This window comes from Scomber scombrus, chromosome 1 (assembly GCF_963691925.1).
Source record: "Scomber scombrus chromosome 1, fScoSco1.1, whole genome shotgun sequence".
Classification (NCBI taxonomy): domain Eukaryota; kingdom Metazoa; phylum Chordata; class Actinopteri; order Scombriformes; family Scombridae; genus Scomber; species Scomber scombrus.
The window spans coordinates 32,977,570-33,001,954 of record NC_084970.1 but is presented as its reverse complement, the minus strand read 5'-3'; the positions used below and the strand labels follow the sequence as shown (position 1 = coordinate 33,001,954).

At 37.7% G+C, this 24,385-nt stretch overlaps 3 protein-coding genes across 3 annotated transcripts in view; 2 read left to right on the top strand and 1 right to left on the bottom strand.

Annotated features, from left to right (window-relative positions):
• Positions 1–24,385, top strand: part of slc22a18 (solute carrier family 22 member 18) — a 200,523-nt gene that overhangs the window by 44,192 nt on the left and 131,946 nt on the right. The gene's annotated exons all lie outside the window — the stretch shown is intronic.
• Positions 2,634–16,640, top strand: LOC133980017 (receptor for retinol uptake stra6-like). The gene is made up of 17 exons (XM_062418583.1): positions 2,634–2,734; positions 3,166–3,232; positions 7,431–7,516; positions 7,608–7,747; positions 7,922–8,088; positions 9,003–9,110; positions 9,734–9,801; positions 10,478–10,557; positions 10,757–10,818; positions 10,938–11,100; positions 11,208–11,283; positions 12,776–12,909; positions 13,303–13,420; positions 13,522–13,623; positions 14,750–14,913; positions 15,093–15,230; positions 16,393–16,640. Exons 1-17 carry the CDS (start codon positions 2,634–2,636, stop codon positions 16,638–16,640), a joined length of 2,022 nt encoding a protein of 673 aa, XP_062274567.1.
• On the bottom strand, positions 21,256–23,409 carry LOC133980131 (immunoglobulin superfamily containing leucine-rich repeat protein 2-like). Its single transcript, XM_062418723.1, has one exon. It carries the CDS (start codon positions 23,407–23,409, stop codon positions 21,256–21,258), a length of 2,154 nt encoding a protein of 717 aa, XP_062274707.1.

The window sequence follows — 24,385 nt, the reverse complement described above, 5'->3', positions numbered from 1 at the left end:
TTGAATTTTTGTATAAATACAGATCAAATTTGTACGTTTGCATATGTAAAAATGTGTATCAGCTGCAAATGTTTTTTTTTAAATTACAATTTTTTTGGTATACTATGGGTCACATGAGGAACAGTCCAAATAAAAGAAATGTGTATATGATGTTTTTACAGCATTCAAATATAAAATGGGTTAAATTTGACCCTAAGCAGTATGTAAGGGTTAAGGTAATCCAATGCATCAAATATTATACTGTTCATTTGACACTTTTAAATTGCACACAGATGATTTAAGAGCAGGAATCATGCAGCTCTTATATCTTTAAGCTCACACCTGTACAGTGACAGTGTTATTAAAATGAACTGTCGTCCATACTCGAAATGAGATGTGGAAGCAGATGTTTGTGGCTGAGCTGCTTTGGTGTAACTCTTACTAAATGTCAGTTTGATAAGCGACGTCACTCAGTATTATTTCACCTTCTGATTCAAACGCATGAAAAACATCAGAGGAGCAGAAGTGGACACCTGGTGTGATGGACTCATGAAACACTTCCTTTTAGTTTTGTAATCCAGTGCTGCCACAGAAAATGTAAAATAAGTGCCAGCAAGTAAATTGACAGTTTTGGTTTCATTGCAGTCTGATATTTGAGGTTGTTTTATGTAATTTGAGAGTTTAAAAAGCCAAGAATAGCACTAAGAGTGTTTGTTACTTCATCATGTGGGTTTTCTTGATGTTGAAATAGCAGCAGCTGAGCATTGCGGCTCCCCGTGTAACGACTGCACGGTCAGAAAATCCTGGGATCAGATCAGCTGGCCCTCTGCGGCCTCTGTCATATGAGCGAGCTCACGGACCCAGATTAAGAAACTTTGAACTCCTAAAGGAGATTCGTCTGGTTTAACAGCAAACTTTGTCATTCTTAGCGGGAAATTATGAGTCCAGTGGCTGAAAATGTGGCTTTAAATATTAATTAAGATGCAGTAAAGGAAACAGTAGAAGATCTTACATGCATCACTGAACCAATCTTAGTGCTACAGTTTGGTCAAATTGAAGGTATAAATCTGTTTTCACCACATTTCCTCCCTTTCTTCTTTTCATTGTATAAAAATAAACTTCCTACACTGGAGGCCTCACTTCACGTGTCAAATGATCAACATTCTCCTTTTGGCCTTTCCTAAGCTCTTTTCACACAAAGGTCGCCCCTGTTTTTTTTAAAAAAGAGAGATTTTCTTCTTATTATAAGATTAGTCTCTTAAGTAACAGGCGGAGGGAGGCAAACAGGTTAACGCCACGTTGCAGCGCAAAAAATGATATTTCCTAATCTCAACAAGGAATCACAGAGTTCTTTCATTTCAACACGAGTACACAAAATACAAGATGTTATAATATAAAAGAAGAAGTGCAAATGCAAGCATATAATGATACAAACTTATTATCTATATCACTCAAAAATCAACTCAAACTCAAATTACTGAAAGAATAAAAACATGAAAAAAGGTTAGAGTGAGGAAGCATCATTTAAATGCTTTTGAGAAAGATACATAAAAGTAAATACAAAGAAAATCTTGCAGATCAGATTTTGGCTTAGAAAAGATAGCGTCTTACTTTATAAGGAAGATTTTAAAAAATAAAATAAAAATGCACATGAATGCTAATTGTGAGAGTAACATGAAAAAGTTGTATTTTAGACAAAAACTTGAAACCAGATGCTGGACCAAAGAACCAAATCTGATAAAAGGTAGATGGAAGTCTGCACACTGTAGCTCCCAATGCAGATGCAGTTTTAATTAGATATCAAGAGTGACGTTTCAAGCACACTGCTCTATTTCAGACATAATTGTGAGAGTAAAAAAGTTTAGATTCTAACCTGCACGGCTGCACAATAAGCTATTTCTTTTAAAAAGTTAGATAGAAACAAGTTTAGTGAACAAATTGACCAGAAAATGTGTGTTTTTGGACAATCATGAAACAAGTCAACTTATTAAAATATCTATTAAAATCTACACAGATGAAAACAACACTAAAATAGATTATATCATTCACTGTTTAGATTTAATACAGAACACGGTGAGTAAATATGAAAATATCAATAATTATTATAATATTACTCATTTAATACCAATGTACAATACATTGTTATATTACAAATGACACTTCTCTGATGACCATTTTTATCATTGAATACCACAAAAAAAAGTTGAGTCACAATATTGACCAACTATATGATTTGATAATACATGTTTCTAATACTAAAATATCTGAATCGTGATTAAGTGATAATATTTAGGAGCTATATTTAGAAAATGAACTCTCAAAGAGAAACAGTTCTTAACTGAGCACCAGAGGTCACTTTAGGTCAGTTTCCTCTCCACTTCTTCCTCTTATTCACTGTATTATTGAACTTTTCGCTCTCTCTCTCTTTCTCTCTCTCTCTCTCTCTCTCTCCTTCGCTCCCCTCTGAGTAGCTGTTAATCTGCTGTGTTTGGCTCTCAGTCGGACTGGAATGTGTCAGAGTTTTTGGGCCAAACTGCCCCGAGGCGTTACAGCACCAGCACCAGCAGATCACTGATTACCTGACCCAGAGAAGGATCTGGAGTCCTCTGGATCTTTATTTCTTCACCTGTGCATTTTGACTAATCAAGACAGCAATGAATCACAGCAAAGACGACTTTGAGCCTTTTGAATATTCTTACTATGACTATTCAGACTGGTACTCGGAAAATGCAGAGCCAACAAAACCTCCCAAAGAGTGAGTATAAAACCTGTTAGATAGTCTATGATGATCAATACATTTGTAAATAATCTGCTATGGTGCAGTTTTGAAAGATTTCCATCATTGTGAAGTATTGATTCTATGTAAAAGTGCAACTTGGCTATTCATTGCTTATAAGTGACCATTAGACTTGATAGTGTGAATATTTGCAGTTTTTAAAGATGAAAAAACTTGTGTGTTAATTTTAATTGGGACATTTTTTAAAACCTTGAAAGCTGGATTCATTCAGTAAAATACTTATTAAATCATATTATTTACTTCTTGAATATGAATTATAGATATCAATCAATGTATATCGCAAAACTGGGTAAATATCTGCAGCAGGTGTCTGTTTGTTGTTGTGATTGTGGTTTAAACAAGAAGGATTTTGATTTGATATAATTTTACTCATTCCAATGTACTTGCAGAGTTATTTTGCCGTGTGACCCCACAGCAGACGACCTGCTCTTCCACATATGCATACTGTCAATATCTGTAAGTACACATGTTTTTAAAAAGTCTAACTATGCATCTTAAGTTTCGGTGTAGATTAAATCACTGGTTCTCAATCTTTGCAGTTTCTGACCATAGACTGTATATTAAATGGACGTAACATCCGTGACGTCACCCATTGGTTTGTGGACTGCTGCTTAGAAGCGAATAGTTTCGGATCTGAGCAGCGCCATCTTGAAAATTTCCGGTGCATGCCGGGTAAAAAAAAACACGGATTCTACTTATATGGGCATCAGGAGGAGCAAGAGGCGCCCTCTGAACCTATGAACCAATCAACCTGTCAATCACGACGTAGCCACGCCCCAATGCATACCCTGCTTTATCGTCAAATATAAAATCAGGGAGGCCAAAATTTCACAAATGAACATCATACTGAATTGAAGAAGGCTTTAAACTAGCGATTGAGACCATAAACACATTTTGAAAACGTTTACTGAGGTTAGAAAATCAAGTGAGAAGTTGGTGAATTCTCCATTGACTTGTATAGAGACGGAAGTCCTTTTAACACCAAAACGGTCGCCCCCTGGTGGCCTTTTGATAGAATGCAGTTTTAAGTTACTTCCGCGTTGGCACCATTTCAGAGGACCAGAACTCCCCGCCTGTTTCTGACTCTTTAAAAGCCAAGCAGTGCCCATTCAGTTCAATGTCTCTGAGCTGTTGGCTGTTCCACCAACAGGTGGCGCTCTCATCCCATGTAGCTTCATTTAAACGGTACTTAATGATCCGATTTATCTGGTATTTTACAAGAAAAGAAGCAAAGATTTGTGGGAAAAGTCAGAAAACGCAAAGCAAATTTTGTGTTTATTCACAACTCCTCAGATTTATCTTGTGACCACTTGTGGTTCCTCAATCCTTAGGTTGGGAAACACTGGATTAGACTCAAGATAACGCGTGAAATATTTGATATATTTTGATACAAGCAAACAGAATCAGTGTATTGGCTAATAAAGAAACATACTGTTCACATTATACTCGTGTATCCATGGTACTGGGAATATAAATTATTTTATTTGTCTGGTTGGTCTCATTAAAAGTCATAAACTTCTCTAATATTCAAGAATTTAAGTATAGAAACAACATTTTTCTAAATAAGGTCCTTTAAAATGTATATAAGAAGAAGGAATGGGCCATAAAAAGTCAATAAATAAGAGAAATTAGGCTCCACAAATGAACCACAGTAAATGATTCACTCAAACAATCCCTTGTGCTGCTTTTATATAATGAATATGATTTACACATCTGTTGGAACCTAACCACACAAATGGGAAGCAATGAACATCAGAAAAATACATGAAGATTTACAGCAGCGCCCTAAACGCACTTCCAGTAAAGTCTGACAGGCGTCGGCCCTTATAAGGATTTTACTGGAAAGTCATCACATCGTAAAAAAAAGCAAGTTAGACCAAAAAGGTATTGTGAAAATTAATTAGAAAATGGGATTGACAAAAGCATAGACTGAAGGTCAAATAATTAAATTAAGCTACATTGTCCCTCATACCAAGAAATAAATCAAGTCCATCGCAGTAATTGAGCTAGTAAACATACACTAAGTCCACAAGAGTAAAAGTAAAAAAATACATAACAGAGTGTTTTATTAGCAGCACAGATAAAGTTCAGATAAAATGTGATTTTTTTGTCTTTGCTCGAGTTTAAACACCCGACTGTTTGTTTATTTGCCCTAAAAAGCTAAAAATACCAACTCTATGTAGCCAGGAACAAAGTATCCATGTCTGTTTTTCACTTCAGCCTCTGAATGAACTCTGGTTCTTTCTGTTATTTCCCTTCAGTCTCTGCTTGTACATTCATGAAGTACATTCATAAAGCTCTTCACATTTTGGAGAATGGAGAAAAAACACTTTGCAACTCTATAATTATACCACAAACAATGCACTAAAACAAACATCCCACTACATCCTCCTCCAAGGCACGAGTAGGATAAGAGTAGATCTCTCTTCATGTTTCTGAAGTTTTTGGGTCGTCCTTCATCTGTCTTTGCTTGAGGCTGACGTCGAGTTTAATGATGTTTTCCATCATTTTGTCCTCATCCATTTTTCTAGTGAACGCCACTTTACCTTCGACCACTCACAGAATGGACATGGACCAATTTTAAATGATGTGTAATAAACTGTGACAGCTGGGTCAGTGACTGAATCCCTGCAGTAAGTCACAGATAACAAGACTGCAGACTGAAGATTGCTCTTTGCCAAATTGGGCTTTTTTTTGTACGAGGCAGTCAAAGCTTTGCATCTACAAAGCTGCTTTGTTTTTGTTCTTTCATGAAGTTGCATAGTTTTAATGAGCCGTAGCTGGCTAGCGCAACAAATAGCATTAACTGAAAGTAAATCAAATCAGCTGTAGCTTTGACCAGAAAGAATAAGATAAGACTTTATTGTCCCAGAGGGAAATCTGCCTTGGACACACAATGCTTCTGCTGTACAATACTAAATAATTCAACATTTCTACATATATATACATATCATAAAAGCCTTTACAAAACCTACAAGAATTACATTAAATAATTAAGGATAAAAACTAGAAATCAATTAATACCCCTGAATCCGAGCTTGTTTGCTGGTGGAGTTCAGCTTTTTGTGATATAAGGAGGTTCAGGAGAGTTTAGTATGCAATAGAAAATCCTCATCTGCTTTTTCTGACGCATTAAATGTACAAAGTCCCTTATATATTTTAAGGCGAAAAACACACAGAAACGAAACAAACGGACAAAAACTGCAATTGTCTGTAATCATTTTGAGGCTGCAGCTGAGAGCTCTGACAGCCTGTAATTTCCCTGACGTTTAAAGTGTGTGAACACAAAAAGGAGAAAAAGGAGAACCCTTTGAGAGGAAAGCTATATAGTTAATATTCCAATTAATTTTATATACGTATATATATATATATATATCTTGTGCTGCATTGTTATACCTCTTACCCTACATATAGAAATGTGAATCTTAAAGACATTACATATACTTCATCTGTCATTGACTCCTATTTGAGATTCTTGAAATTTTAAAGTGATCCATTTTGTCTCGTGAAGATCACTTTGACTTATTGTATGTTGCTGCTGGCGGCTGAAAGATTGAACCCCATCCACGTTACACACATATGACAAACCTATCACAGCCAAGCCTGAACATTTAACAGGGTGGGGTTTATGAAAGGGAAATGAAGTTCATTCATGACTAAATGCTTTGGCTTATAATTTGTTTTGGCCACAGTTTCAACTGAGAACACATTAGTTACTGAATCAGTAGGTATGATGAGGACCAGACTAACACTCATAAGCTAGTGAGTAGCCATTATGTTTGCAAAAACTGTATAACTGAAGACATTTTCCAACAATATATGTGACGTTATGCAGCACTTTGCTTCAGGATCTAAAAGGTCAAAGCAATGATCATCTCCTCAAAAGACATTTATCAACATCTAGTAAAGAGTAAAGTTACTGTTACACCACTACACCACTTAGTCTTTCACGAGCAAGGACCACACCACCAATGACATACGTTTGACAAATGTATTAACAAGATTTGAATGAATCGTTTGTGCTCTTGATGCGGTGTGGGACCTATGAGAAAGGAGAGAAGAACAGAAAGAGAGGGCGGGGGGGTGGGGGAACTCGAATACGAGAGCGAAAGAGGTGGAAGAGGGTTAGGCTGGTTTATATAGGAGCCGGAAGGGGTGTAATTGGGGTGTGTTCCCGCTCCTGAAACTGCGCTTCACAAGCTTCGATTGTTGTATTTTTGGAAAATCCTGCAACTTTCCCTGCAAAGTTTGCCCTCATTTCAATTAAATACACAAACAAACAAAATACAACTTTGTGCAAATTAGGTTTATGACATTGGTGGACAATCCTGTGTCACCTGGAGTCACACAATGCCTTGCAAAGCTTACTGCTCTAAGAAAATAGATAGATTCAAACTCTTCATCTTGTCTTGGCCTTGTTCGGTGAGTTTTTAGAGGTGGGGCGAAAAGGGACAGAGAGTAGTCACGGACAAAACCCAAAAGTATCCATCATGTTGATACAGGATGTTCCCCAAACTGTTGACAGAAAGGTGGTATATTTATTGTCTGAAACAGTTTATCCATACAGTCTATATTTACCTTATCAGGGTAAAATTAAGTGCCTGAAGGTGTGATGTGTAACAGAAGTCCTAATGAATGTGCTCCTTCCCTCTAGCTGGCGGTCACGTTAGTCCTGGCAGTTCTAACCAGGAAAAACAAACTCTGCCAAGGATTCACACGAGGATCCTCCAGTATCTTTAGGTGAGTTTAGGTACCTAATCACAGACTTTAATATGATTTTAGACTTCAGGTTTGTCTCTTGTTATGTAAATGTTCCTTTATGATCCTACAGTCCAGTAAACTTCCTGGATCAGACGCAGAAAAAAGGCCTGGTCATGGCCGTTTTTGGACTGGTGTTCAGCAAGCTGGCGATGCTGGTGATCGCACCCGACCCCCTGCCGTTCTCCAAAGACACTCCGGCAGAATTCAAAGGTGGAGATTTGAAAATGAAAGAAAGTGATGCATGCTGTTTAGATCAATCTTATGATGAAACTGATTGAAGGTTTCATTAAACTCATGGTTCTGATGTGAGCACTAGTAATAAAGAACAAACATATTCACTCAAACATTAAATCTTTTCAATTGTTTCATCTCTTTTTTTTCCAGAGTACATGAAGATAATCGCCATCTTCTACTATCCAGTGCTGTACTATCCTCTGTTGCTTTGTTGCACTCTGCAGCACAAAGTCGGTTATGTGTTCGGGACGCTGCTCTCCTTCAGTCACTTCGGGGTCCAGCTGTGGCAGAAGTTTGACTGTCCAAAGACGCCAGAGGTGAGACGCTGATGACATTTTGTCTGTTCTACATCACTTTAACACATTTGGAAACTTCTGTCATCTGCTCAGTTTTCTTGGAGGCAGCAGAGCAAGCTATATTACCAAATACCACATTTAAGGCTGCTAGCAACATTATCAATTGCTTATTTACACATGAAGCAACATTAACATTCATTTGGAGTTGGTTTTTTTCTACCAGATGAATGTAAGTCTGGTATTTCATCTCTTTCTAGTTCTCAGCCCAGTCCTAAGAAGAAGAAAAAAAGGTGTCAATTTAGCTGAAAAATCCTTTCACTATCTTTTCATTAACTTTTTCTGCCTGTCATTTGATGCTGGACAGGTTGTGTTCAGCGGGTTTGAGCTTTATGACCAATAGTTGCTATAAAACTAAAACAATGAGCTAAAAGATGCTAAAAGGCTTCATAGGGCTGAGACCTGCAGAGTACAGTGATACTCTATCTGTGGGTTTGTCTCCATCACCTTTAGTAATTCGATGCATTGTTTATATAAAAATATTGCTGAGTGCAGCTTTAACTTTTGCACAAAATAATTAAAACTGTTAAATTACCCTGAGAAAACCAAGACATTACTCCTATTTCGCCATATTTGCAACATGCAAGCTGCAACTTGCAACATTAGATCATTTCCTCTTGTGTTAATTTAAACTAATCAAAAGAAACACTTCAGTTTTGACAAATGCAGGAGCATGCAAAAGGACTGCAGGACTCACAAATCTATCTGCAATTTATGAGTAAAACTCATTTATGAGACAGGGTTTTGGCACCATTTCCAACCTTCATGTACGCAGTGCTTGCAAATCTCTTTTCATTAAACGTGACCCCGATGAAGAGCTCACTGCTGAGTTTTCCAAATGTTGTTTTTATTGCTGTGTCTCCATTTTCTCTCCACAGATCTATAAATTCTACGCTCTGCTTGCAACTCTGCCTCAACTAGCCTGCCTCGCTTATCTCTGCATCCAGTTTCCTTTGCTGTTTATCAAAGGACCAATAAATGATGAGGTGAGAAATGTCACAATACAAAAAAATCAACTCAACAGTCAGTAAATACAAAAGATACTGTTTGTCCTCTGTTGAAGAAAAAATAGTTTAAAATGTTTTCTATCTCATGAAATATTGACCTGGAATATCAACGTTGAAAACTAATCCCAGGCTGTCTGTGGTGCAGCCGAGGTAGAAAAAACATGAATTTCAACTATGTAAAGCATAACCGTGATTACAGTAAGCAGCTTGTGCAGAACAGAGTGGGTTTAACTCAGATTATGACGAGAGAGGTGATATTTCTTTCCTCTCCGAACAGACGCATATAACAACAACAGAGTTTTTTGTTTCCACAGCAGGTTTAATCTCTCTCTCTGTGGTGTGAATAAATAAACACACACATTCAGTCAGTCAGTCACTAATCTCTAAACTTTGAATCGGACTTCAGCCTTTTTCTTTTATTTAATGACGTGTTTTCTCAGAGTTAAAAGTGCACTAGTGTTATTATTCAGTTATGATTCAACATTACACGACATTTAATGAGATTTTGCACTCATACAGCTAAACTCCTTTTAGCCACTTTGTCATATAGATACTTATTATAATGGATGCTCTTGTATGAAGTCTGAATTTTTGGCTCGCAGGACCTCGACAGCAGCTACTACAACCAGTATGTGAAGGCACTCCTCAAGAAGAGACCCTCAAATGCCAGGTGAATGGAGATAAGACACTGATGAGCAATATGATGGAAGTTATTGTATTAATCTACTGCTTCAACAAAACCAATGAAACCTGCCTAACAGACTATTTTCTTTAATTATATTTCAATGGACATACTGGTATGTAGTTTACGATCACATTCAGTCTTCACAAAAACTAAAACACTGAATCCTAACAATCGGAGACAAAACTTGTACTCCAGTATTCAGTATGTCCATTTTTTGGAACTTTCTACTTTTCCTTCACTATCTATCAATGAAAAATAAAATTTTAATCCACTATATTTATCTGACAGTTGTAGTTACTAGTAAATTTGCTTGAAAAATCCCCAAAATGTCACAAATACTCAAATACAAAGCCTTGTTTTAACTTAATTGTGACACAATCTGCAGACTAGGTATTTAGGTAAATGCTAACATCAGTGTGCTTACATGCTAATTAGTAACTACAAAGTATGACATGATGATGGCGCTAGATAAAAGGTAAAGGAATCACTAAAGATGTCGCAATTCATCCTGTGTATATAGTGTATCACATTTAATAGTAATATTGGCAATATTTCAGATTTAAAATGATAATATACTGCAGTTGTGAGTGTAAAGGTGAGATTCACAGTCATCATATCTAAATTAAATAATTAATTGGGTCTCTGTGTTTATATATTTCAGCTCCTTAACTACAGACAAACCAACGCTGGCAGAGAGAATACTGGAAGTGCCCAAGAGTTATATTTATATACCAGAAAAAGGTGCGTCACTTCATGACCATGTTTCTCGTTTTAATTATGCATCACTGTTCCTGAAAAGCTGGCATTATTTATCACAGACTTTATTCCCTCAAGCTTTAAAACTCAACAGTAATAGCTGCCTTTTTTTGGGTGTGAAGTGAATCCTAAATGTTTGTGTAAAATAAGGTCAACTTAGATAATAACTGCTTTTCTTTTTCAGTGTTTCGATTCCCACTAAAGCTGGCTGTATCAGCGTTTGTCACCCTTGTGGCGATATATCATGTAAGTCTACAGTATAAACCCCAATTGTGACCTTTCACCTTTTCAACCAGAACATTTTTATTGATGTTAGTGGAGCAAAAATACATTATATGAAATACAAATGTGTTTTTTTTATTCAGACAGCGCTGTTGTTAGTCGTCCTGGTCGTCCCTGTTCTCCACATCGTACGTGCTGGTATTGATGAAAACATCGCCTTCCTGCTTCTCGGCTTTGGGATCGTCCTATCAGACGACAGGATGGAAGTTGTCCAAATCGTGACTTTTTACACATGGTTGCTGGAAGGTTTGTGGCTGATGGTGGTGGTTTGTCATTTTATAAAAAAAAATATGTGTGCACAGATGAGACTGATGTTGTTTTTTTGTTTTCTTTTGCCTCGTGTTGTCTGGTAGTTTGCTACCTCTGTGCGATGACCCTCTCTTGTATTGTCAGCCTCGTCATGCTCATGAAGTCCATGATACTCCACAGGTCAGTACAACCCAACAGAGAGAAGTCAAGAGCTACAAGAAGGATGTGAAAGCTTAGTTTTAATTCTAACCTAAGTATTGAGCCACTCTCCTTGATAACCTTAAGTTAAATAAGTTAATGTCAATGTCAATGTCAACTTTATTTATATAGCACATTTAAACAGCCAATGGCCTACCAAAGTGCTTTACAGTAAAATAAGCAGAAACAATAAAAACAAACAATAAAAGCAATCAAAACAATAAAAAAACAAAATAATATAGAGAAATAAAACAGATAAAAGACCCAATAAAAGCGGCTATACTCCGCCAAAGGCCAAAGTGAAAAAGTGGGTTTTAAGTAGCGTTTTAAAAGTGGAGAGGGTGTTTGCAGTCCGCACAGTAAGAGGTAATGTGTTCCACAGAGTGGGAGCCGCAACTGCAAAGGCTCAATCTCCTCTAGTTTTTTTGAAGGATCGAGAAAGTCCAGTACCACCTGGTTAGCTGACTAAGGGCTCTGGAGGGCTGATGCAGTTTATTAAGGTCAGACAGGTATTCTGGGGCATTTAAAGTTAAATATGATCATTTGGTGACATGTTTCAACTTTATTCCTGATTTTGTTGTTGTTGCTCAATATGTCAGACTACATATTGCAGTACTTCGTAGCCGAAATAACAGCTGCTACGGAGAAGACTCCACACAGAGCAGAACATTTTGTCATTACAATTAGGAGCAAAACTGAACCGTATTTGCTGAATTGATGAAAAATGTATTGAAAAAAATCAAAAAGGGAATTGATTTACATGGCTGAATTTGAACTTTACCATTAGCTACATGGCATGAAAAAGTCTAGCGCTGCATGAGACAACCAGGCAGCTGTTTTCAGGAGTTTTCTGCTAAAAAGGACGGCGGCCACGAGGTGCAAAACAACAATATTTCAGAAAATGCAACAATACTGAAAATACGACATTTATTGTTGTTATGCACCTCAGAGCCACCATAAAAAAGCCTGCTTTTGACTAGAGAGACGAAGTCAGCAACTAGTTGATGAAGAAATTGGAACATCTAACAGCTCCCTCAATAGTTGATATAGGGCAGAAAAAGAGCTGAAATGAGTGTAAATATGGGACTGACATTCATCAAGTGACCAGAAATGTGAGTCCAAATGATAATGTTGCTAATAATGCTGCTGGATGTGTAAATATCTGTACATATTCTTGAGCTCTTGACACACACACAACATAAGGGCATAATGTGTATATATTGTGTTTACTGATTGTTTTGGTGCACCAAAGTGGCTAAAAAAAGTCATATATTGCAGCTTTAAGCTTTCAGGGTTGATGTTTCCTACTGCAGATACATACACTGTCAACTTCTTTGTTTTTCTGTGTATCAGTTGTTTTTTTTCCACCTTACCTTTCTCTATCAGAAAAAATAAATGAAACTATTGATGCAAGGACCACCTGCTGCCAAATATGACCATTATGCCATTGACTCTCTGATGCTTTGTGTTTCAGGTCAAACCTGAGAGGACTCTACAAGGGAGACATTTACAACATTTACCACAGCCCAAAGACCATCCGTCCATCCAACTTTGGTGTCGTCTGTTGGATGGGCTTAACGGGATACCAGGCGGCAATCGTCTGTCTCGGTGAAACTCAAACACACAGAAAAATCATCAGTGTAAAAGGATATGGGTGGTGAACTTTTGGCATTGTCAATAAATTTCATGTGCAGAGTCAATCCAACAATGAACTTTATATATTAATGAATGGTCTGTGAGCTGAGTGCAACAGGCAGTGTAGGGAACTCGGTTGGTTTTGGTCTTTTAATAAGATTTGTTGACAGTGATAAAAAAGAGAGAATATTTCCAGCCTTATCCTTTAATTAAGAATCAATTCGTCAGATTCTCACATCACAAAGCATTTTTTGAATTAACTGCTTTGCAAAAAAAAAAATGCTTAGAAGATAATTTTTTAATCTCATTTCTAAAGACATTTGAATTTAAGACTAAAGCTGGTCTGTTTCTGTGTGGCTTTGGCAGGCATGGCGATCCAGACGGTTGTGTTTTTCATCTGCTTCTTGTTTCTGGTGTTTTTGATGATCATCCCCGTTTTTCACGGTCGTAACATCGTTGTCTTTGAAATCCTGGGAAAAGCATGGTGAGTCAACCACCTTTCATGTACTGTAGCTCTTTCTTTTTTTTTATTTTTTTTATTACTGATCAGAACAAAGATGAGATTTATTCTTTGTGATATTACAGGCCAGGCTGGGTCACACTGATACTTGTTACAGTGCTTCAACACGTGACTGCTAAGTTTGCTTTCATCAAAAAAGAAGCTGGCACGAGAGACTTGAAGAACAGGTATGTGCACCTTATTTATTGGTAAAGACTTGGGTGTAGTTGTAATGGATAGTGGAGCAGATGAACTCAAATGCAGAGAATGAAGGCAAAAACAGGGCTGAAGAAAAAGGTCTTTATCCTTTGAGGTGACCTAAATACAGACAGAACTAATGTTGATGGGGAACAGGCTGGGAGTCGATTGGCTGGGAGGACACTGGGGACAGAGCAGGGCTGATGATACTGATACAGGACAGGTGTGAAGGCTAGATAAAAACACTGAGGGAAGGGCTAACGAACATGCTGCAGGGCAGGTGTGGAGGGGAAAATGGGCTTGAGAGGAACACAGGAGGAAGCACAGAGCAAACTGAAAACACACTCTTACACAACTCAATATACATTAAACCATCCAAGAAAAACTCCATGAAAATAAACATCAGCTAACCAATAATGCAATGCAGTCCTTCAAACAACAACCCAACTATAAGTAAGCAAAACCAAAAGACCAAAAAGGGCTTACCGGAAACCAAGAGAACAAACACAAAGGGCCCAAAAACCACAGACTTTAGTATGTATAGTGTGTATGGATGAGGCAATTAATGATAAGTGGAACCCTAGTTTTTTGTGTTTAGGTATTATTCATTATTTGTTTGATGTGTAAAATGTCCTAACATTTTGAAATATGTCAATTTCTGTTTCTCCAAACCCCAATTTTGTTATCACAACCAACAGTCCAAAACCCAAAGATATTCAGTTTACTGTCATTTAAGAATAAAGAAACCAGAAATATCCACACTTGAAAAAACTCAAACCAAAAAAAGATCCCCCCCCCCCCCCAAACAATTACTCAATTAGTTAAACTACAAAGATAGTTGGTAATTAATTTTCTGTTGCAGCTCTATAGATTTTAATTTTTGCCATTTTATAAAATAACAATAAATTAATCCAAAATGTATTAATGTATAAAGTAGCAGGCTCTTCAACCCCACTACTTAATGAGCAATACTGGATGCTTTATTCTATCCAAAAACTTGAAAACAGTGTTAAACTATCTGAAGCAGAATGTTAAAGAGATTGTAATCATATTAATACTGATTTTTAATACTCCTAATTTGTATTGATATTCATATATATTTGTTTTGATTTCCAGAGACAGTCTGTTTCTTCTGACTTATCTGCTGTTCTTGGTCAACGTTATATTGGGACTGATAGTCGGCATATGGAGAATGGTGATTACCGCTTTGTTCAACATCGTCCATCTTGGTCGTATCGACATCAGCCTGCTGCACCGCACCGCAGAGTCCTTTGACCCAGGTTTGATTTGAATAGTTTTTAACTGTTTTTTGGACAATAATTGAGTCATATGACACAAAGAAATAATCTATAATAAGTTTAACTACACAAACAATACTAAAACATATATATTATTACTAGTCTTCTTAAGTGATATTCTTTGACTTAAGTCATTTCCTGTGACCTTTGACCCCATCCAGCCTACAGCTACTACACCAACTTCCTGAAGGTGGAGGTAAGCCAGTCGCACCCGGTGATGAAGGCTTTCTGCGGGATTCTGCTGGACATGATGATTGAAGGTGGCCGAGTGGGACAGAAAATAAGAGACGCAGAGGAAGGTAGAGACCCTGAACTGCACACACAAATATACAGACACATATACAAGATAGATGAATCACACAGGCACATGTAGCGTAGTTTATATCTCATCTGTGTTTCATACATTTTGTTTAAAATGTGCAAAATTTCAGGACTGCATTTTAACAAGACAGGCTGTAATCCTTATACTGCAATAAGTGACAATAGAGAGACACCTTTTTAACACCTTCTTAGGTCCAAATGGAAAAAAGTATAAAACTGAGGAAGCATCAAAAGGGTTTATACCACATTTATGTCATATGGGATTAATGGTAAAGATTTGGAAACTTTCCCATGTTTACGACCTGCAAGCGTTCACATTATCAGACAACTCAAGACGGGAGGATGAGTACAGAGTTAGCTGAGTGTGGACTACATTGTTTTAAAATATATTATATCCTTTATTTAACTAGTTAAAAGTCTCATTGAGATTTAGATCTTTTTCAAGAGTGACCTGGTCAACCGAGCAGCAAAAACATTGTTACAGCAATAAGTACAAACAATATGATCAGACAAATACAACTAACTAATAACTAATAATACAGTTATGATACGTTCCTATTTGCTACATTTTCAAGTACTTTTGTATATTTAGGCACCAAGTTGGATACAGTGGTGCCTTCAGAAAAGTCTGGGTTTCCCACAGCGGTTATTACAACTTCAAAGTTGGTGTGAATGCTATTTACAAGCTGGACTTTCGTAATTACGATAACTCTCATATGACATGAACCTGGCATTATCCTCTGCTCAGTGGCCTTTTTAAAACACCTTAAACTCAGCTCTAAAATGTCAAATTTAGGCTGGACATTGTCGATCAGCTGTACTTTGAACTGAACATTAGTTTGAACATTTTCACAGTTAGCATTTCAACATTTAGTATTTAACATGTATCATAAGATATGTTGGTAGGAAGGATATAATGTCTACCATATCAGCCTGTTATCATGCATATAGTGAGCATGGCATCATTTCAAATCATCACATTTGAGAAGCAGCAACCATATTTCCTTAAAACTTACCAGAACAGTTCATTTGTCGTTTTCTAATAACACCAGTGAGATGCAGTATATACATTTATGGACCTTCAACCTCTCAGTCTGGTATCTCGTTCTGCCCTGACAGCCTGCTCCTCCGTGCTTTCAGGCGTTCCGGACAATCAGCCGAGCAAAGCCACCAGCAGTCGGAGGATTCGCTCTCGCTGGCAGCTTCTGTACACTCTGGTCAACAACCCGTCCCTGCTGGGCTCCAGGAAGCACTTCCAGACACTGCAGACCTTGGACAGCGTCTTGAACGGGACCCCGAGTCGCACATCTAAGAAAGGCAGCAAGAAGGAAGCCGCCGAGCCGGTCCAGTCCACCGAGATCCAGACTACCCAAGATAAAACTGACTGAGATCTCTATACTCTATCTCTATACTGTAAGGTTGGCAGGATACTCCAAAATTAAATTGCACTAAAGCTACTGTGAGCAAATCCCAGTGTACTCTTTGTGACTACTTGTCTGTTCATTTAATGGCATCTTTGCAAGCTGGAGGAACTTATGTGTCAGTTTAGGGGAAAAAGTAAGTCTAATTATACTTGAACTCACCAAAAAACACTATTAAACAGTCACAGCATGGTTTGACAGATGCAGGAAATGGTATAATTTGAGTGATGAATGAGTCAATCCTAAAAATTGAGAAGTTCAGCTAACCCCACCTTGCACAGTTTGGTGATTGATGCCAAATCCTGAGCTGTGCTGCCATTTACTTCCTGTGTGAAAATGTGATTATGTTTGGAGTATCCTGCCACCAATACTGACATGATGATGTTTGATCTAACATGGTCGAGCTGAAGGATTTTAAAATCATTGTTCAGGGTTTATTCAAAGAGTCTCTAATGGAGGTCAGGTAGACGGGGACAAACTCAAAAAACAGAGGCACATTTTTTGTTAAAGGCCAAGTTTCAGACCATCAATCATTCACCTTTACGTCATTGGTTGAATGGCCTACTTTAGTGTTCGTCTCCAATTGACCCATCTGTCACCAACTTGACTTTAATTACAGGTTTATTGGATAAAACCTGCATGCCCGGAGGGAAGGTGAGCTGAATGCCCCTTTCCTCCTGCACCCTTAACAGCCCCAAAAGCCAAGATTTCACCTGTAAATAAAAAGAGTATATGCCCATGTTGCTACAATTAAAATTAAAATTAGAAAAGGCTCCAAAAATAAACCCACTCAACAAAATGTATCTAAGGCTCTGACATTAAGATACGGCCCCTCCCAAAAAATAACTTTCATTTGTGCAACAGTCTAGAGGCTTTTTTTTATCCATTTAATATTGACAAGCACAGTATACAGGCCAGTGCTGATCAATGGCTACGTCAGGGAGGAGCGGGTCGATAAGAGGTCATTTTTACCCTTGAGTTAATCCATCCACACTTCAACACATGCTGGTTCCTGATATGTTTTCAGTGCTCCGTGCTTTTTTTTATCTCAGTCAAAGGGTCTTTTTTTTTCAGTAAAGGACATTTTGACTTCTCACGGTGGGAAAAGCACTCAGTGTCCCAGTAAATCAGGACAGTGTGACGGTGAGTGCACAATATCAGCACCCTGAAACTGAAGCCGCTTAACAACATTCAGCCTTCGTTCATTTTTATTTTACACCTGGGACGTCAAATAGTGTTAACCCTCACATACTGTTCATATTAAGACTCTTTACAGTATCCCCTGGTAATTAGTCTCTACCAAATTTCTGCACAACAAATTTACAAAACATTCAAAAATACGTCATCAGTCACAGAAAGTCCTTAATGAAGCTGTCAGAGAGCTGAGAGAGTTTATTATTTTGTTTTTACACTTCTTGTTCATGGAGAAAAAACTATATTAAATGTGATGAATGCAACAGTAATTTTTTCGAATTTTTGAATAAATATGGGTCAAAAACTCTTAAATGTTTTAAGGAGAACTCATCAAATTTGAGGCTAAAAATAAGAAATATTTAGAGTGTTTTATTACTGCTTTCAAATGTAAAAATTGGTCAAATTTGACTGTGAACAGTATGTGAGGGTTAAGTGATAAAAGCCTATTTAATGTTACTCAAGAGGGTTTTGTAAGATCGTGGATGGCAGACGTTTATCAAAGGTAATCCTCCTTTTAAAGCAAAAATAAGATTTCATATTTTAACAACAGTTTACTCCATTGTTAAACTTGGTTAATATACGACTAATTACAATATAACATCTTCATATCTTTTGTTAGAAGTTTGTGTATGCAACTGTTTCTATAATTTGTGGAATAAATCATACAATGAGATATTTAAGTCGTTGCCTATTTTCAGTTTTATGTTTCATGATGCTTTTTCATTTCTTAACAGTTTTCGTGTGACTGCTGGAGAGAAATAAAGCACTTAAATAAAAGGCATGCTGTTAAATGTATGACTTCACTTACATCCTGTTTTTAAATCTATATTCTTAGTGAGTTTTACACCAAACAACTATTTGAATATTGATTAATCTATATTGATTAATTAATGCACTATTGTATTTAAACCTTTTCAAATCCTAAATTTGATATTGAAACTTCAATTGAATCTCTATTATTGAATATTTTATTATATTTTCATTACTAAATGACTACATGATCTTTCTTATTATTTTACTTGTCACTATATATACCACTAATTTTCTGTTTAACGTTAATTTATTAATTGATAAAAAACATTTATTAACCAGCTATTTTATTATCCAAGCAAATCAAATAATTAATTTAGCTACCTGCAAGGCTCTTTTGGTCCTCCATATATTTGTAGTTATCGTTTTAGGACCACAGTATAAAATGAGCCATGAGTCATTTAATATGAATGTTTTAATAACTTTTGTGTCTATTTCTGTACCAATTAACTAAGGTTGAAAGTATGTTATCAGAATGTCTTGTTCTATTTCGGATGTTTGACACATAGTCGTGGCCTATAATCCGATGTTAAGTGGGTCAAATGTTTAACATGACATGAAAATGAAAAGTAAGTAACAACCTGTCTAATTAACTCATAAATTATTTTAAATGTTGGTGCTGAGAAACAAAAGACAGAAGCAATGATTCATTCAGTATTCCTTTGTCAAAAGTTTATTGAGGCACATAGTATTAGGAGAGTTAGTGAGGATATTTAACATGAACACTTTGGTAAAAACATTTCCTGTATTACAGGGATAAAAAAAAAGAAGAAAAAAAAAAAGAAACGACAGCAGCCGATACCAACTCAAAGTTAGTACAGCTTTATTTACACGGAGTATTTACACGGACACACACCGTACTGCGACTCACAGTAACAAGCAGCATGCAGGTCTTCAAAACACAGTAGTCTGGGAAATACAACAGGATGGACACGTGACCCAGATACAACAGAGCAATTACTTCACATACATGCTCAGAAGTGCTTTTACTGTAACACACGGCAGTATTAGTGGATTATACTGAACTAGATTGTCCACAGAGCGTATTTTAAAACACCCATCGAGTTTAATACAACAGGAAAACAGTCATCTTAGCTCACAGTAGCTCAGGATACAATGGTATTTATCTCTTCGAAACTACACTAAACATTTATACTCCAGTACTTTGGTGGTGTGAGAGGATTGTATTTATTTTTAAGCGTACTTCACTCCTAAACATGACAGCACAAATGTAATAGTTTAAAAGCAGAATATCTGTATATTTTCCCATTTACCCATTTACTGCTGTCTGCATCTAGTTTACATTTAACTAATTACTTTGAAGTATATTTATTACAATATTTCTTTTTAATATCCCCTTTTTTCTCTTCTCAAACAGGTTTAATAGCTTGATTTGTTGAACAAAGATGCTCTGAACAAATATACAAGGAAGTGATAATTAAGTTTATAATAATAAAGTTTGTAAAACGGATTATATCCTGAAAGAGACTCATTTTTTACCACTGGGTGTCATCTTCCTGATCAAAACAATTAACATGATTGAATAAGGCTTATTCAGAGGCTTAAAAAAGTGAATAATTAAGTTTATTTGGCTGCGAGTGCCCAAGAAGTGCCAGCAAATCATTATATTCCCTCTTAATAGATGTATATCAGACATTTCATAGTTTCAGATTGTACAAGAAGAACAAATCAATGCTCAATCAATCAATCAATCAATCAATCAATTCATGCTCTGATAGATGTTAACAGATGCGGCATTTTGAACACCTTGGTTATTTTCTCATGAACTACTGCACATGCATCCTATGATTGTCTATTATTATGTATATGTTGATGCAAAAATTAAATAAGGATAATAAATAAAGTATAAAAAATGTCTAAAATATTTCTATTACCATGATAATAAAATGGCTGTGAAGGTACATGAGTGCTTTTGATTGAGTTGCAGAGTTAAATGAGATCGATATGACTCTCATGCCGATTCACTAAATATAGAGATAGCATCTGGTTAGCTCAGTTTAGCACAAAGAGTGGATGCAGGAAGAAACATGGCATATTTCACAAAATTTCAAACTATTCCTTTAAATATGATTCCTGCTCTAAAAAGGCCTCTGGCTGAAAGGCATCAGTAGTAACATTTTTAACAACATGGCGTAACATCTGTTTATACTTTGATAACTTATATCTTAAGGTTAAGCAACCAGTTTCTCTCTCTGGAAAACTTTGTTGTCCTTTTTTTGCTTTCTAGTGTTGGTTGTAGAAGTCGGAAAAAGGCTGTTCAAAGAGCAGCAGGAGGAATGGAAAGGACAGGGTTAAAAACCAAACCTAGTTCAGTTTTGATGTTCATCTGGAGAACAACAATCAAATGAGCCTGGCAGCTGGTAGCCACTGAATGTTACTGGACAGCCTGGGGTGAAGTTTAAAGTGAGTGGACACATTTTGAGTCTGACCAGGGTGAAGAAAAGTGACATTTATGAGAACCTACACCATTGGAGCGAACTGAAAAATACCTGTATTATCCCTTAACCAAATGCAAAATAATACTATAACAATCTTTAATGCCAGGATCAGTCAAGACTTACTGATTTGGATATTTGTAGTTGCATGTAATATTCACTGCTTCAGCTCCAAGAGGCAACCTGTCACTATACTCGGATCCCACCTCACAGTCGTCTAAATTCCCCTTACACTGAGACAAAACGAAAGATTCAGTCACCATACTTTCTTCTGTATCTGCTTCCTTATCTCCATCCACGCTCTCCGTCTCCCCTTCCTCCTCGTCCAGCTGGCTGCCGTTAATCTTCCTCTGCGACTCGGTGTGGGGCGCGTGGATGTGAAAATTGGTGGTGAGGTTCCTCTCCATGTGATACTGATCTTTGGCCTTCAGGATCAACTTGTACGTCTTGCTGCGGTACTTGTACACCAAGTGGAAACACGTCGCGCCCAGAAGAGGCACGGTGGACACGGTCAGGAGGCAGATGCTGACTGAGATGATGATGAGCAGATTGGGAACCATCCTCCTGGTGGTGAACAGCACCTGAACCTCGCAGTCCTCCCTTCTGTAGGTCAGACACAAGGAGTAGTTGGTGCCAGGTCGTAAATCGCCGAACATGTACGTGTTGACGCCCTCCTTGATCCGCGACCACTGCACAGCCGAGTGTTTGCGGTCGGCAGTGACGCAAAGGTACAAGCCATTCAAAGGTGCTTCTATTGAGTCGTCTGAATATTCATGAGACTCTTCGCTGACACTTTGAAAACTGTCAGACGATGCAGCGGCCCTGTTGGCGCTCTTATCTCTGGGTATGAGAAGAGGGTTGAGCCGTACTGTTGCCTCTGTTTCTGACACCCCTAAGGCAATGACACCAAAGTCAAATGTGTACTGCTTGATATCATCCAGGCTCTCGTTAAAGACATTACTTGAAATATATCTTGTGTTAGCCGTCACGCCACATTTACTAGCACGTAATGGATTACTTGTTACCTCCTCAGGATCAGAAGACTCCGAGTTGATCTCTACAGTAGGCGGGAAAGTGGGTTTGATGTTCGTGATGTCTTTTCTCTTTAAATCAGGCAGAAGCACAGCATCAAAAACATTTGTTTTGTGTGTCGTTTGGTGTATAAATGGGTGTGTTTTAGTGTAAATGGGAGTTGTGGTAATTTTCTTTACAGGTGTTGGTTTTGGTAAGGCCACCACCTCCACCGACAGAGAATCCTCAGCTCTACCAAATTCATTTGTGGCAGAGCAGCTGTAGTTGCCGCCATCTTCCTTCCTGAGGTGTGAAATGATTAGAGTCCCATTATTAAACACTTTGAAAGGATTATGGGACAGTAAGGAGTCTTTGTTTGATTCAGCCGAGCCATCTTCAATAAACGACAAAGCCAGCTCTTTCTTCTGGCTTTGGCTGTGAATACTCCACATGACCAGTGGATTTGGGTTTCCTTTGAACTCACAAGTCAAGATCAAAGTGCTCTCCTCGTAGAAAGTCGTGTTACGGACATTTGGTTCCAATCTCATTGTGACATTTGGGCTTTTGCACTTTGACTCAGGCAAATGCACGATCACTTTGCCTTTAAGTTTCTCTGGAGTTGCACAAACGGTCAAATTCTGCTCGTCGACTGAGATGGTGGATGTTGAAATCCAGTCTCTGAGCCAGTCGAGGGAGCAGGTGCATGCGAAAGGATTGTGATGGATCTGCAGATGTGACAAAGAAATTAAGCCGTCAAACGTGCCCTCAGCTAAGGTTATGAACTTGTTATTGTTGAGACGGAGGGACCTCAGGTCTTTAAGGTTGGACAAGGCGTCCCTCGGGAGGTGGACCATCTCGTTGTGATTCATCTTCAACAGCTGCAGGCTTGTGAGATTCTGCAGATCCTCCCAAGGAAAGTGTACGATTTTATTGTAGCTGATGTCAAAGTTGCACAGGTGAACCAGAGGCAAGAGCGTCCCTGGTTCGATTGAGATGAGCTCATTGCGGCCCATCCACAGAGACGTCACCTTGGTGATATTGTCAAAACTCCCTAATGGTATCAAACTGATCTTATTAGCCGAGAGACTCACAGTTGAAACATTGGGAGGCATACCATCTGGGATTTCAGCCAAGTCTTTGTAGGAGCATTCTGCTACATGACGGCCGTATTTATCAGAGCAAGTACAGAGCTCAGGGCATCCGAGTCCAGCGGGGAAGACTGTGGCAATCCACAAAGTGAGGTAAAGGATGTCTGCAGCTGCCATTTTCTGTTCCTGTAAAACAGCGTCACAGTCCATCGATCAATCAGTAGATTACACTTTATTTATTTAACATGTTTTAACCAAATAATTGAAACTAGAACATCAAAATAATAGACATATATAAGAAAATGGGTGTGGCTTTAAGAAAATAAGAGCACCAACGCAATATAAAAGCATGCAATAATTGAAATTGATTACATTTATTTGCAGCAGACGTAGCAGAAGATTGAGTCTATTGGGAGTCTGGGGGTGTTTGTTTTATGGATCGCCGAGATATCAGAAATCAACAAATACAGCCTGACTTTTCACAATCAGTTCCCAACCAGACTGACCGCCAGTAGAGAGCAGACTGTGATAATAAATATCCCTTCTGTCAGTGTGTCAATATGCAGTCTTGTTTACAGGGAACCAAACAGCTAATTTACCAGCAGCAACATGCTTCCTTCCAGGTGGTTGTGAATAAAACAACGAGGGCACACACAAATTCAATACTCATTCTTGCAACAGGTCATGATCTGTGTTTAAGGATTTGACTGGCAGTCTGACACTTTAAATGATCAATATGTTCTTACTTGTCTGTAGTACTGCAGTCTCTAGCCATGCAGAAACATTGTTTTGTTTTATTTGCCCTTGTTCTGTCCTCGTTGTTTCTGCTTTCACTGCACATATGTCCTATAAAAACATATCGTGGTACAATTCTACGTAATGTCAAAAACAGGACACATAAAACTAAAACTACCTGCATGGTTAAATCTGCAACCATGTCAGGCATCTTATCTAACATGATGAGTATCTAAATCCACTTTCAACAAGACTGTCCCGTTTATTTGGAAGTTTAGAGCAGTAAAACTGTGTAAATCCAAAAAGCCGAATAAGGAGTCAAATTTGGGTCATTTTCATACAGTAGCTCAATTTAACCATTCATTGCTCAGCGTCACACCCAGCTAGTCTGTGTCCATCTTATTCTCTGACTAGGATT

Excerpts from the sequence above, each read along its gene's own strand:
- LOC133980017 (XM_062418583.1), top strand. The coding sequence starts at position 2,634 with ATGAATCACAGCAAAGACGACTTTGAGCCTTTTGAATATTCTTACTAT. Across the intron at positions 9,111-9,733 it reads AAGGACCAATAAATGATGAG|GACCTCGACAGCAGCTACTA; the intron begins GTGAGAAATGTC and ends TTTGGCTCGCAG. Across the intron at positions 11,284-12,775 it reads AAGTCCATGATACTCCACAG|GTCAAACCTGAGAGGACTCT; the intron begins GTCAGTACAACC and ends TTTGTGTTTCAG.
- LOC133980131 (XM_062418723.1), bottom strand. The coding sequence starts at position 23,409 with ATGGCAGCTGCAGACATCCTTTACCTCACTTTGTGGATTGCCACAGTC.